Consider the following 15,621-nt stretch of genomic DNA (forward strand, 5'->3'; position numbering starts at 1 on the left):
AAAGCAGCTGAATGAGGTAAACTATGTAGTAAAAGTGTCAAACAGGGCTCACAGACACCGGGTGTACCATGTCAACATGATGAAGCCATACTTTGACAGGGAGAATTTGGGTACTGGCTGGTGTGGCCACTGGAAGGAGCAGGGAGATGACCCCCTTGTGGATCTATTCCCTGAGACAGGAGCTGGCCCTGAGCTGGAATCAAGTCCCCTCTCAGACCAGCTAACCCCTGCCCAGCAGGCTGAGCCCCAAGAGATGATGGGTTCCTACCAGCAGCTGTTCTCCAACTGCCCTGGGCTCACTAACTTGGCTGTCCAACAGGTGAAGATAGGAGCCCACCCCCCTGTAAGATGCTCCCTGGTCTGGGTCACTGGGAAAACAGCCCAGAACCTGGATAGAGAGGTCAAGGACATGCTGGCTTTAGGGGTGATCTAGCCCTCGGGCCTCTCCCATGGTGTTGATTTCCCCCCCCCCCCCCCAAGAAGGATGGGTCAATCTGTGTGGTGTGTGTGGTTTTTTGGTGGATTACTGGAGGCTTAATGCCATCACCAAGTTCAATGCCTACCCCATGCCTAGGCCTGATGAGCTTCTAGACAAGCTGGGGGGGCTCATTATCTCACTACTATGGATTTCCTCAAGGGCTACTGGCAAATACCTTTGGATCCAGATGCCTGGCTGAAATCTGCTTTTATCACCCCTATGGGGTTATACGAGTTCCTGGTCCTACCTTTTGGCCTTAAGGGGGCACCTGCCACCTTCCAGAGCCTGGTGGACCAGTTACTCAAGGGGATGGAGAATTTTGCCCTGGTGTATATTGATATCTGCGTTTTTAGCCAGACCTGGGAGGACCATGTGTCCCAGGTTAAACAAGTGCTGGACCGGCTCCAGGATGCAGGTCTGACTATAAAAGCTGGGACGTGCAAGGTGGGGATGTCAGAGGTGTGATACCTGGGCCACAAAGTAGGGGGTGGCTGCCTAAAGCCAGAGCCAGCCCAGGTGGAGGTGATCAGAGAGTGGCCCACTCCAGAGACTAAAAAGCAGGTCCAGGCTTTCATTGGGACAGTGGGCTACTACCGGAGGTTCATGCCCCACTTTGGCTCCATAGCCGCTCCCATCACTGAGCTATGTACGAAGGGTAAGCCAGATAAGGTGGTCTGAACCGAGCAGTGCCAGAGGGCTCTCTCCTCTGAAGGAGGCTCTGGTCAAGGGCCAGGTGCTGGTAAACCCAGACTTAGACAAGCCCTTTATGGTGTTCACTGATGCCTCAGACACAGGGCTGGGTGCAGTGCTAATGCAGGTTGACGGAAAGGGGGAGAGACACCCCATTGTGTACCTGAGCAGAAAGCTGCTGCCCTGGATGGTAGCTGAGTTCTTTTGAAAATCTGGCCCCACTTGTGGGTGCTGAGCTCTTCAGAAAATTCCATCCATTGTAGTATATGGCATACTGTCAAGCAGTGGGCTTCGTTTTCAATTTGTGTATGAAGCTACAAGTGACTACAAAGAAGAGCTGGTAGAGTGTTTTTACAATAAAATTTAAGCAATTAACAACTTAGAAGGGATGTTGTCTCAATATACTGAGTTATTAGTTATTTAATTATGTCCATTTCAAGCAGGACCTTTTGAACTTCATTCCTGCAACTAAGTTAATCATTCTACCATTTCCTTTGCTTGATATTTCTAACAGGGTAAACTGACCATCTTAGGTATTTTCTATTAATTCATTCTTCCTTATTGCTAAACAAATCCAAGTATCACCTTCCTAGAAGAAATGCAAATGAACAGTTCACATAAGTAGTCAATTTGTCCAATGTCCGGCATAATTTTAGTTTGGAGATTAATGGAGAATACAACATATATCTAATAAATTATAAAATCAGGTATGCTAGTTATAACTTGTCAGTTACTATACAAGTTTGTTCCCACAAGCACGTAGGGATCTAATTTAACTGATCCCACAAACCATTTACGATATACATATCTATAGAAATGTAGGATTGGTTATGTATCTCCATACAAAAGGTTATGTTAGGTAAATCTACTATAGATTTAAAACTGTTCCTGTTTTAAGGCTTTTTTAATTTGCATATTCATTTAAGGAGGAACCAGATTCTTAATCACTGGTATTTTACTAATTGTTTCAACATTGCATCTCCCTTTTTAGTGACTTTCCCCCAACATCAGATAGCTTTAGGCTAGCTCCTTGCTGTACAAATAAGGCAGTTCTTTGTGTATAAACTTGTCAAACTGCCTTGATTTCTACCGTAAGTAAAAATCTAGTTCTAGACTGTGCTTGGCAATGAATTAGCTAGAGACAAGGACATCATAAAAGATGGTTTCTTAAAACTGTCATAACTCTTAGTTATACGTGTGGTGTGTGTGTGAGAGAGAAGAGCTCTTAATACATTTATTTTCTGTTGAAGTTAGTGTACATGAAAGGTGGAAGATTGACAGTGCTGAAGACTGAAGTCCTCTGTATTTTTCATGGAATATGAGCTGCCATAACTCCCTGTGCTGAATGAGGTTTTCCAATAATACCTCAATTGTCTCAAATCTGATTTCTACAGACAAGATGGTATTTCAAACTTCATGCTAATTTAGTCCTTCTCATCTCTGGTAAGACTTCCAACTAGGGTGACCAGATGTCCCGATTTTATAGGGACAGTCCGGATATTTGGGGCTTTTTCTTATATCGATGTCTATTACTTCCCCACCCCCGTCCCGATTTTTCACACTTGCTGTCTGGTCACCCTACTTCCAACAAAAAGTCCAATGATGACCATACCATAGTGACAGGTATAGGGTAATATAGATATAACTTATTTACTTTAAGCAGCAATTCCTATCTTGCCTCATTCATATTTTAAATTTCATGAGGAGCTGCATCTAACACAGATGCAGAAATGGTGATGTGGGGATAAAACCCAGAAAAACAGTATTTTGTCAATTGTGTGTGTTCTGGCTTCTACTGAGTCCCGATGGCTAGTATGCTTTTAAAAAGTGCTTGTAGGAGAAATGGCTGGTGTTTGCAATACTAGATGAAGTAAAACCACTCTAGCTGATTTTTTTTTTTTAATTAAAGCTTTATCTGAAATTCCTTCCCCCCCACCAAAAAAGAGGGGGGGAAAAAGAGGAGAGTAAGGCTGCAGTGTGAGAAGGGAGAGGTCTTATCTGTATTCTTGGTAGAAATATGGGGACTATAACCTAGCCAGTTTTGTGATCTGCTTGTATGTTGAATTAATCTGACCAACAGAATGAAAAGTTAAAGCCAAAACATGTTCAACTTCATCTAAGTGTCACAAGAACTGGTGCTGTGGATGAAAAGTAAATTGAACCAGGCAATAACTGTCAGCAACTATTCATGGAAATGTGTACTTTATTATTACAGTTTACCCATAAAGAATGCTAGGTTTGCACATGAGTTTAAGCAAAAGCACGAAGAGAATCAATTTGTATACTTGAAGTTTAAGACTGACTCAACATCATGGTGAATAAGGTGGTGGCAATGGGTCTGCAGAGATTTTGTCATATGTTGGTGGAGCATCAGGTACCTGTGGTAACAACAAAAAATGGGGTGAAGATGCTAAATAGAATGAATGCATTGAGGGACAAGCAAACCACACTAAATCTGAAATATTATCTTTTAGCCGGCTCTGTATTCCTCTTAAGAATTTCACATTCGTTTACTTGGTTGTCCTTAAATAATACTGTAGTTTAGAACAGCTGAACCAACTGAATTTTTTTTTTAAATTAGCATTGCTTTTTTGGTTGTGCATAAGATTGAGTTCATTTTGTGATGAGACATTTGTCCATGCAGCTGCTATCAAAGAATAAATGTTCAGTACTGTAAGGATAGCCTTTTTCGAGGGGATGGGGGGGGGGAGATTATAATAAAACATTAGAGTCATGGCAGATGTAAGTACATACCTTATTTCAAAATTAACAATATTTATTGCATATTGACCATAAATTATTTCATTACCCTTTCTCCTTTCAACTAAATGTATTTATATTTAACTATTCATACTCACTTTCTGGAAGTTGAACTATTTTGGGGGGATGAGCATTTATTGGTTACAATGCATCTTTCTGTGCTGATTGATCCTGAGGACCCCAATTAATGCTACGATAAATAGCTAGTATGTGGATTTTGGTACTGCATGTCAGAAGAACAAACAATCAATATCCGATTAGGGAATCCCACACACCATAAAAATGGTAGAGTTGTTGACATGAAGACCCTGCTATTGCAGGATATTGTAGCATATAACCATTTTATTACAGCTAGTGGATCAAATAGGAATGATCATGTTGCAACTAAATCAGAGTAGCATTAAAGTCGAGGAGGAAGAAGAGAATTTTTAAAAGGCAAGCTATTAATATTAGATTTCACAAATCACTTTCATTACAAGAATTACGAGAGTACTTTTCTTAACAGATTGGGTTAACATGTGGAAAATGCAAACCCAGCTTAGATCATGCAAATCCAGAGAAGATGCCATTGACCAGAGGTAAAAGAGTGCGGCATTACTTCTTCACCAAGGGTCATCTCACTGACTAACTGCAGCGTTCACTAAATGTTGTAAGTAAATGAAACCTTGGACTTCAGCTTACCACAGAATTAAAGTTGCTGTACTCCTGTAAAAGTGCTTTGCAATCCAGTGGGGCATCTTCACCTGCCACCCTTCTCATAGTGCCAGCATGTGAGCTTTTACTCTGTAATAGACAGTAAGGAAAGGTGAGAGTGACAGAAAAAGAAACCTTGAGTATGACTATAAATGTATCTATTAAAGTGTGAAAGTCAATAAGAATGTGGACATAATGCCAGCAGGCATTATGCAAGCTTTGTCACTGCTAATGCAATCCATGCTCTCTTTTCAGAGACATCCAATCATGGGATGATCAAAAATGAGGACAAAGATGTACTAACTTCCACCTGTCTCCAATTCCCACACATTGCTGTTGGATCCTGTTCTCCTCCAGCTGCTATGCCTCTCCCTCTGATGTCCCCCACTTTTTAAAATCATTCCTTCTCACCTCTCTTCTTCCTTTCCTATTTCAGTCCTGCATAGTCACTTTCTTCTGTCCAGTTTCTCCCCCAACAAACATCATAATTATATTTTCATAATACTTTTAAAGGGGAAAAATTACTTTGCATTTTCTGTGATGTATAAAGAGTCTGAAAAGTGTTTTATTTTGGTTTTCGAAGGTGGGTTTTTAACACTATAGAAATTCAGGTCATGTGTACTCTGGAAGACACTATGCCCCACTGGAGGGGAGAGGTAATAGGGTTATGATATATCAAGGACGTACAACTTCTAATTAATTGAGATGAGAGGAGAGTTTTATTCAGGTTGTACACAACCTATTTAAGTAAAATATTTTGGAGAAAAGCTCTTATTGTTAAGGGTTCAAAACTACTATCCCATTCAACTAAGAGAAGACAGAACTCCAAATATAATATCTTTGAAACTCTCAGCAAGTACCTCTTTATGATGTATAAATAAAATCTAAAGAAGTACAAAAGGGCACAAATTCATTTTCCTCCTTTGCAAGTTACCTTTTTATATAAACGGACAACACAGTGCACATGTACAACCACTATATTAAACACATAAGCTTGTAATTGTAACCCTTGTCGTCCTCCTTCCCTATCCCCGCTCCATTTGTTGTTTAGATGTAAACTATTAGAGGGAGAGACTAAGTCTTTGATTTGGCTTAAAGTGCTTAGCAGACTTGGGGTGTTAGATATATATTAGTGGCAGCATGATGTAATTGAAAAGGTACTGTACTGAGAGTCTGCAGGACAGGGTTTTACTTCTGGCTCTGCCACTGATCGTGTGTGGTGGTTTGTAGGTGGGTGTTTGTTTTGTGTGGGGGTTTTTATTTATTTATTTCGACAAGTCACTTCACTTCTCTGTACCTTGGTTTCCTCTTCTCTCCCCCTCCCCCCCCCCCCGTCTTATTTTAAAAGCTTTCTCATATGTGTTTGTACAGTGCCTCGTTCAATGGTGCCCTGATCTTGGTGGTGTCCTCTAGGCACTACCATAATAATAATAATGATGGTGTACCAGAACATGAGTTGCCACACTTACCTGGAGGTTTTTATAGCCACATCGCCTTTTGTAATACCAGCAGCCAATGATCAGTAAAACTGCAAGAACCACAACAAGGATTCCAATACCTGCAGCCCTGTTGCAAAACGAAAAACTAGATGAATTTTTCCATAAGTGAGTGTGTTTAGCACAAATGTTTGCTGATAAATGTGAATGCCGTAATTTCAAGAGGCTTATATGAGAACGCAAATGAACTATACTGTGCCTTTTAAAAAAATAAAACTATAAATATGTTGAGCTCTTGAACCACCAGGCAGTGAGTAATCCTGCAGTGGTTGGATGATATACAGAGTATGAAGCAACACATGGTGAATATCAAAGATAAAAATAGCTATTGAACGGTAACCTTATTTGCTGGACACTGTACAACCTGCCCTCTGAATGAGACTTCCACTCATTTGTGGGAATTTTGGACCTTCAGAATTTCATGTTAAACAACTCCTTTGAGGACTAGAGAACTATAGAAAAAGAATTGGCCAAAACCTTTCTGCAAAATTTGACACAACATTTGTTCTTAGCTTCAACCCACTCCAGCTGGCAGCTACATATTCTTGTCTAAGTCTCTGGTTCCTGCCAACCTCCCCATTGTAACTGACTAGCTAAAGTCCTTGCCAAAAGCTTGACCATTTCAACAACCGGGGAAAATGCAATCATTGCCTCAAATAGTGGTCTCCAAAGAACCACCACTTATAGAACGCACCCCAATCCCTGAAGAGAGCATTCCCATAATGGAAAAGCTATATAAGAAATACATCCCATTTTTATTAGTTGAATCTCTTTAGGCAAAGAACACTGGGATCTCTGTCCAACATCTACCATGTTATAGCGAATGCCAGAGACAAAAGGGGTAATGATTTATAAAGCCAGTAATCAACTTCAGAAAAGAGGTAAGACTGTAAACTGTGCACAGACAACTTCCTAACTTGTATCCTGTTCCATGACACAGTAAGCACAATAACTGTGATTAGAGGGTGGGAATTTGAGTTACATTGTGTTTGGGGACCATGGGCTTAACAGGATATGTAGACATACATCTGTCTTTTCCTAGTCTATGACAGGGATTCAAGACAGTTGGGATTATAGTACCGTTTAAAGAAGTCTGGAGACAAAAGAATTGAGAGAGGTGGGTTTTTTTTAATCTGTCTTTATAAACCCTTGTTAGTTCTCTCTTCCTTCCAGTTCTAATGCTTCTTTCTATTTAGAAGCATGGAACACTCACTTCGGTTCCCCTGTTCTGTCCCACTGTTTCTGCTTGGGGGGAGGAGGAGAAAGATAGTCTTTCTTTTCTTTCCTTTTTTCTATTGCTAAGAAGTTGGACATGGAAGTGAACAGAGAGAGTGGGTGTGGAAACTAGAGCAGCCAGATTTGTGTCTGAGCTTCCTGCTTGCAGAGACAGTTGGGGGGCCTTCAGCCCTTTGGAACCAGCAAGCTTTCCCAGCTCTCAGGGTGTCAAATTCTGGAAGGTCCTGTTAACTCTCTCTCCTCCTTCTGACAGGGCACTCTCACCTGGCTGGTGACATGTTGGTCTGCGTGACAAGGCAGGCAACAGCTTGCTGCTTTTCCTTGCAGCTCTGCACAGCAGTTTCCCTGCAGCTGCACAGTCATGCCAGGATCTGAGATGGCTCTACTGGCTTTGCTCCTGTGTCTAGTAATCTCTGCTCAGGGAAGCCACACACCCTTCCTCCAGCAGCTGCCAGTAGTCTCTGATTCTGGAGATCTTTTTCCCCCATCTCAATTTCAAGTTACCAAGGCCAGAGCCTTCTCCACTGCTCCCTCTCTGTCTCCTCTGCCCCCCAGCTCCATCTCCCCATGCACTTCCCACAATTCTCATGCTGTGGCTGTTACCCTGTCTCCCCCAAGGGGGCCTGAGAGGATTTTTATCACTCTAAAGGTTGATGCTTCTATTGATTCCCTGCCTGTTATCCCATCTCCACTGACCCTACCCCTCCTGTCCAGGCTCTATAGATAGACAAGTGAATCTGGCCTTCTCTGCAGAGAAGATGAGTGCAATGGTGGTACTAAAAATTGAGTCAATGGCAATGTTCATAGCCTGAATGCTCCAAATGGACCTGGAGAGAGAGTCGTTCTTTATTTTCCCTCTCTTTGAGCCGAACTACTAGGTCCTCTTCACTTTCTCACCCCCACTATAATCCACTTCATAACTGTGTGATGCTTCATTTGATGCTACTTTCATTGCAGCTAGATCGAGCTGAGTCACCATGGCCGGATGTAGGTACATTGGACTCGGAATGAGTGCTGAGACTAGGCTAGTTGACTTTCCCTTTTAGGGGATCAAGCTATTTGGGGCAGAGCTTGGGAATTCCCTCTCTCCCCCCCCCCCCATCCTTCTCTGCTCTCCAGGTGAAATGTGGGAAAACAGGTGCATCTTGCAGCATGAGGTAAAAGTCACCAAATCTGGTGACTCTGATAAGCCAAGCTGGGGAGCAAGTTCCACAGACCCAGGAGGGGGCTGTTATGTCCAGGACCTTAGAAGGTACCAACTGCACTCGTATCACACCCGTGGCAAGTTAGCCTCTCAAGTAATCAGGACCCAAATAATTAAAGCCTTTATGAGTCAAAGCTAAATGTCTCTCATTAGTTTGGCTTAGGGTTAGTCTCACCTGGTGCCAATTTATGTAGACTCACTTTCATGCAGCATTATAAGGGCTTGTCTACATTTGCAGCACTGCAGCAGCACCGCTGCAGCGCTTAGTGAAGACGCTACCTATGCGGACAGGAGAGCTTCTCCATCAGCGTAGGTATTCTGTCTCCCCGAGAGGCAGTAGCTATGTCGACAAGAGAAGTGCTCCCATCAACATAGCACTGTCTACGCTGGGGGCCAGGTTGGTAGAACCATGTCTGTCGAACCATGTCTGTCGGCGTGGCTTTTCCACACTCCTGAGCTATGTAGTTATACCGACATACATTGGTTGTATAGACCAAGCCTCAGTCTTCTCCTGTTTGGGGAGATATGTTGCTGTTTACCATGGGTTTTGGCTAATACCACTCACTTTTTGGTCAGATGATGCCCCCTTTGAGGTTCTTATGACACATGGATGCAGACAGCAGCCCTTTTTCAGAGACAGCAGTCAAATTCAGTGCAGCTTCCTCAGATGAATGATGCTAAATAAGCACCAATAAGTGTAAATCTTTTATTACAAAAATCATTAATTTTAATGCTTGTGGTCAGCTGAATTAACAATGCAGTTTTGAAACTGCCATTGATTTTGTTTACTCTTTCCTCCTCTGGTAAAACCGCTTTTAGATTCTGCCATACAGAGTTTATTTAACTGTCAAGTGCTTCTTGTGATACTGAAGTGATAGATGCTATAGAAAACTACAAAATAGATAGACTTTACTTTCCCCAAACACAGAAATTCTGATTAATTTTTCTTGGGTTCTGTTTTCTTGGTTGCAACAAAGAAGAAAAATCCTACTTTGTAAAATTCTGTTCCCAGGATGGAGGAAAACCTCTCCGTTGAGTCATTTATAAACAGACTTTTAGAGAGTGCCACATATCTGAATTTGAATGTAATTCTTTTCACTAGCTTTGATGCTGTCATGGTTTTGTTTTATACTTACTCTTCTGCTGCAAGATAAGTATATTGCTTTCCTCTGCTGAAGATGCCATCTGTTTGGCGATCTCCTTTGGGCATTTTGTAGGACTGGTTTTGGTCACACCTACAAGGACAAAGAGTAATCCATTACAGTACTCCTAAGGCATAATATATTATCACCATTTCCATTATCAGAAGAAAGAGGGTTTGGGTTTCTTTTAAAACATTTTTAGAAAAAAGTAGATCTATTTACACACAAGGTTGTGGCAACTTAACAAAAACAAAACACATTGGATCAAATTCAGCTGTCAGTTACACTGCCATACTGATGCAAACCCAAAGTTCTAACTCCACAAACTTTAGTCGAGCTACTCTGGGTTTGCACTACAGCGACTGAAAGAAGGATTTGGCTTATTCTCTTTAGATGTTAAACATTTGCAGGTTTCTGAAGTGAAATTTCTCAAGGAGAATAGGTTTTCCTTTCAACCTAAGGTAAATCCACTGTATTTTGAAACCAGCCCTGAAGACAATGTAGGAGGAGACCTCTGTGCTTTAGACCACTCATACATTTTTGGTAAAGTCATATGACCAAATGATTGTCTCTAACAGATTATTCCTGTTCTCTAAATGGCTCTCTGAATAATGCCCTTTATCTAAGAGTGAGATAGGGGAGAAGTAGATGAAAGAGAAGGTGAATATTTTACTTACAGTGTTTGTTTCTAGTCCCTTTAAACACCCAAAGCCAGATACTTAGGCCTGGTCTACACTAGGAAATAAGGTCAGTATAATTATGTGAAAAATCCAGACCCCAATTGTCACAGTTAAACCTACCTAACCCCCGCTGTAGACAGCACTAGGCAGATGGAAGAATTTTCCTGTTGACCTAGCCTGCCTGTAGGGAAGATGGATTACCTTGCTGGCAGGAGAACCCCTCCTGTCAATGCAGGTAGTGTCTTCAGTAGGGTGCTACAGCCACTGTAGTGGTGTCTGTCTAGATAAGCCCCTTACCTAGCATAAACTGGCACAGCCTCATTGACTTGGAGAGAGCTGCACCAATTTACATTTGTTATCTGTGCATGCTTAATTGCCATTAGTTGCCATCCAAATCTGATCAGACAGAACAGTTCAAACCTAATTTATCTGACACAACCATAGAAAAAGACGTAAGTAAATACATTGGTTTCAGTTAAATAGCACAAGAGCAAATTCTACTGTATATCACCAAATTCAATTAAGACAAAATGGCTCTTTTTAAAAAGAAATCAGGCCTAATTAAATAACTTTTTTCAGAGAATTCAGAATGAGCCAGTAAACCTCTTCTGAAACTTAGTTTTAAAATAACCCAGGGAAATTCTAGCTGAATAATGCAAGCCTTACCTTCTTCACAGACCCACACTCTCTGCCTGCTAGGTGGAGGCATATGCAGCTTTTTTTCTCTAGCACTTAATCCTTTTTTTTTTGGTCTCTACACTCATGACTATCACGAGTTTAAATTCCAAATGGTGCTGCCTTTGATTTCTTTAATTAGCATGAAAGAGGCTAAGCAGAGAGACAGTTTTTTCCCTTTCTTCTCCCCCCCCCCCCCACCATTCTTTTCAGTAAACAGCTACACAATCTATTACTTTTCCATGCTCTCCCATACACTGCATAGGGCTGAGCCACACACCGGTTTTGCACCAATTTACCTAAACCAGTGAAAACTTAGAGTACGGACACACTTGTACCTGTTTAAAACTGTTTATATTGCTTTTGTTTCTGAGTTAGTGCTTGTCTACACACAGTTTTTGCAAGTTTATCTACATGCAGTTTTTGGACCTCTATAGCCATATCAGTTTATAAACTGATATAAATAGGTGCAAATCCCTCATGTGTATGCAGTTATATCAGTGTAAAGAGCCCTTACCACCAATGTAGCTCATTTGATACTGGTAAATAAGCAAGCGCTCTAGTAAAAAGAAACCACTTAAGCCATAACTACTACACTATGATTTAGTTAGTGAGGGGTTCAGGAGAGCAAGACACTACTTCTGGTGTGTGTGTTGTCCCCCCTCTCTCCCCCCCCCGTTTTTGCCTTATTAGATAAAATGGTGGTTAAAAACACATGAACTTTGTCTACACTACAACTTCCTCCACTGTTGGCACCAGTGCACTGGATTTTTCCTAATATAGTCACTAGCGTGTTTAGGACTTATTATTTTTGGAACACGTCTTTCTTCTGGGCAAACATTCGAAGCTAGCATGGTTCTGCTCCCAGTCTGGACAGGGCCTTATTTGTTTAATCTTTTCTACTCATTGGGCTGAATTCTGCTTTCCATTATCCCATGGGACTTAAGAAATCCTCTTTGCTGGAGCCATGACAATAAAACAAATCCAGTGGGGTCACACAGTAACTAAGAGCAGAATTGGCCCCTTTTGAATAAATGTCTGCTATATAATTATCTGATCTTGCAGTGGTTCCTCTGCATTATTACACTTGTACTTCTGTGTGTTTTGAATGTGAAAGAATTGCAGGATCAGGTTTTAGATCTGTGTATAGCATTAAAGAGCTAATATCAAGTTTGTAAGGCCTCAGATTCGATCTTTCACACTCCCCAACTTTATATAATGGCAGATTTCATATAATTCTTTATATGGATTTTCTCCACCCTTGAACAAATGTTTCACTGCTAGGAGAAGGAGGCTGAATAACAGATATAATTTTTCTTCATCAGTGCCAACAGTCCACTATTCATGGAAAAACCCATGTGATAACACAACCTAGTGTATTTTTATCTTGCCTTCGGCAGTGGAAAAGGAAATATTTCAGCTGATTTAATTTTTTAGCTTCCAATGGGCTGACGTTAATAGCAATGAATGGGAAAATGTGCAAATAATGTCTTATAACACAGAGGCATAATGCTGTTGTCGAGGGGTAGAACAGTTGTTACGGTGAAACAGAAGGTCATGTTCATTTATGCTGTTGTCAAACCTGTGTCCATATTGACTTCAGTGGCTTGGCTCCTAATTCTCACCAGTGTGAGATCATTAAAACACCAAGCACAGACTCTGTAAGCATTACTGTGTTGGGGCAGAGAGGCCCTACACCACCAGAGGGGAGGGTTAGGGAAGCTGACAAGCTCCCCCCAGCAGTGAAAGGGTTAGGGAAAGTCTGTAGACCCCATTGGAAAAGAGGAGAGTAAGGGGGGATATGATAGAGGTATATAAAATCATGAGTGATGTGGAGAAAATGGATAAGGAAAAGTTATTTACTTATTCCCATAATACAAGAACTAGGGGTCACCAAGTGAAATTAATAGGCAGCAGGTTTAAAACAAATACAAGGAAGTTCTTCTTCACACAGCGCACAGTCAACTTGTGGAACTCCTTACCTGAGGAGGTTGTGAAGGCTAGGACTATAACAGCGTTTAAAAGAGAACTGGATAAATTCATGGTGGTTAAGTCCATTAATGGCTATTAGCCAGGATGGGTAAGGAATGGTATCTCTAGCCTCTGTTTGTCAGAGGATGGAGATGGATGGCAGGAGAGAGATCACTTGATCATTGCCTGTTGGTCCACTCCCTCTGGGGCACCTGGCATTGGCCACTGTCGGTAGACAGGATACTGGGCTAGATGGACCTTTGGTCTGACCCGGTACAGCCGTTCTTGTGTTCTATTGCCTTGCTCTGCTACACCTGTATCCAACTTCAAATGTTGGGAGAAGAGATAAAAGGGGAGAGCCTAGCCCTGTTCAGGGTTGACGAGTAGGGAGGACACAGCTCCGTGTGTCTCATGGTGGAAGAGAAGCCTGGTTGCAGCCCTGAGATGGCACTCACTGGCCAGCCAGACATCCATCCTGGAAGGGACAACCAGAATCAGAAGAGAATCAGGCGAAGCACAGATTGTTTTGGAAACAAGTGCTGAATAGAAGGGAAGGGCCCTACTGAAGGCCTGTGGGATGACCACAGTTTTGAGTAGTGGTTTTTGTTCCTGATTACCTTTTGAACAACCTGAAAGGACTGAAGTTACCACTATCCTGGACCTCCTCGGTGGGGCAGAAATGTACCAGCAGAGACCCACAACTTGAGTGAGTTGTGCCCAGAAGGGCCACCTCCCCAGCTACATTACATTTCTAAAGACATTCTATGAGCTAGAGATTCAGCTCTCTGCTGATCACATTTTGGAAAGAAACATTTAAAAATATGTTCAGAAGACAGAACAATCCAGACCTTCTTTGACATCCATTAGCCTCTGGCAAACTATTGAGAGTCTGCCAAATCCTGACCATCCATAGGTGGAGAATGAATGCTTTCTGTGTCACTGAAAACGTGTCTGACCTTTTAAACAGTGGGCCCATTGTCTTTGGTTGTTTGGTAGTGTCATTTCATCTCTCTAGGATGAGGTCTTGTGATTTTTTGTTTGTGCTTTCATTGAAACTTAAGGTCCATAACAAGGTAAGGAAGAAATAGGAATGTTTACTTGGGACCTGATAATGCAAGGTGTTTGGTGCCTCCTGTGAGGTGCTGAGTGTGCTTGACAAACAGTAATTCCAGTGCAAACTCAGGGGACTTGGACTCTCCGAGGAAGCGCTCCCCAGCACCATGCAGGATTGAGTTGTTAATTATACAAAGCTTATTTACCATTAGTCTGTCCCTACCAGAAGAGTTTCATTGTTGTTAGAAAAAATAGGGACAGATCCTTGGCTACAGTCTGGTCCCTTGGTACTACTTGGCTGCCACAAAGGGGCCAAAAAGCAGCCAGATCTCCCCCAACTAAGGATCCCGCCTCCCAAGGGTGGGGGAATCTTCAGTGGATATTGCGCTATCATAGCCAGATCCTGTGGCACCTCACTGCAGCTTCCAGCATAGGGATATGTAAAGAGTGAAGAGGGGCACGGTTGAAGTGCATTGTGCTACAGCAATCCACAACTGATAGCTAGCTAATATTAGATTAGGGCAGCTCCCCATACAGGACTGAGGCCTTACTAAGTGGGTATGGATTCTGGTGCCTATGCTATGCTGATGACACCTGAAATGTAGGTGTATGTGCATTGACTTGGAAACTTTTTTTCCAACCGTATCAGAAGGCAATGCATGTGCTCCTGCTCCTTTGTGCACCAAGCTGAGGGCGTAAACAGGGCAAGATCACTGCCTCCATTTCAGTTCCATCTTGCTGCCCATGGTGAGATTTGGAGCTCCTCATCATTCCACTAGCCAGACTTCGATAAATTCTCCATCTGTATATAGTTAGAGTAAGCTAGTTAGTATTTAGTGGGGTTAATATGCAGAAATCCCCAGGTTTCAAACAGCATGCCACATGCAGGGCCATGATCCCTGTGAGTGACAGGCAGAAACGTTGCCTAATCTGCTTAGGTGAGGGGCATGTGAGAGACAAATATCCTATTTGTGCCTCCTTCCCGACAAGAACACAAAAAGAAGAGGGATTTCCACCTCAAGGAACGTCGTCTTGAGAAGACAATGTGTCCCTCTTCAGAGACCACCCCCAACCACGAGACAGTGGAGAGTTTGTCCATGAGAAGTGCCCCTCTGGCTGTCCCAGTTTCTAAGCCAAAAACAGGTGAGAAATGTTGTTTGTCTTCATCTCCAGTGGCCTCCTCAAAACCTTCTTTGTCCTCGGAAACTGATCAACATTTGAAGTCCCCCTCACAAAAAAAGCTCTGAAAGCTCCTCCAGTGCTAAGGAGAGGTCTGGTTGTAAGCAGTGCTAGCTTTAGTGGCTGAACACTTGCTCTGCTATTGGGCCATTGATGTTGCAGGCATTCTTCACAGCAAACTACCTTCTGTCTCTCCCTCTCCTGGACTATCATTTGTTGGATTTTCTGTTCACTATCAGTGGCATCGGCAACTACAGTTACCACAGCACCAACAATTCCATCCACTTCATCGATATATGTGGCATCAGCTCCACTGGCACTCCCCGATGCCTACTGGGACTCCTCATTTTTCTGAGAAGAGTTA

The 15,621-nt window shown here is 42.3% G+C and overlaps 1 protein-coding gene across 1 annotated transcript; it reads right to left on the minus strand.

The window, feature by feature from the left end:
- Positions 1-3,477: 3,477 nt before the first annotated feature.
- MLANA (melan-A) lies at positions 3,478-9,767 on the minus strand. Its single transcript, XM_065405960.1, has 4 exons — positions 9,694-9,767; positions 6,091-6,187; positions 4,610-4,711; positions 3,478-3,546 (listed from the first exon to the last, which is right to left on the minus strand). Exons 1-4 carry the CDS (start codon positions 9,765-9,767, stop codon positions 3,478-3,480), a joined length of 342 nt encoding a protein of 113 aa, XP_065262032.1.
- Between the last annotated feature and the right edge of the window lie 5,854 nt (positions 9,768-15,621).

Source organism: Emys orbicularis, chromosome 6 (assembly GCF_028017835.1).
Source record: "Emys orbicularis isolate rEmyOrb1 chromosome 6, rEmyOrb1.hap1, whole genome shotgun sequence".
NCBI classification, from domain to species: domain Eukaryota; kingdom Metazoa; phylum Chordata; order Testudines; family Emydidae; genus Emys; species Emys orbicularis.

Bases quoted from the DNA above. Each gene is read 5' to 3' on its own strand.
- MLANA (XM_065405960.1), bottom strand. From the start codon at position 9,767: ATGCCCAAAGGAGATCGCCAAACAGATGGCATCTTCAGCAGAGGAAAG. The intron at 6,188-9,693 runs GTAAGTATAAAA...GTTTTGCAACAG, and splicing joins ACTTATCTTGCAGCAGAAGA to GGCTGCAGGTATTGGAATCC. The intron at 4,712-6,090 runs GTAAGTGTGGCA...TGTCTATTACAG, and splicing joins GTGGCTATAAAAACCTCCAG to AGTAAAAGCTCACATGCTGG.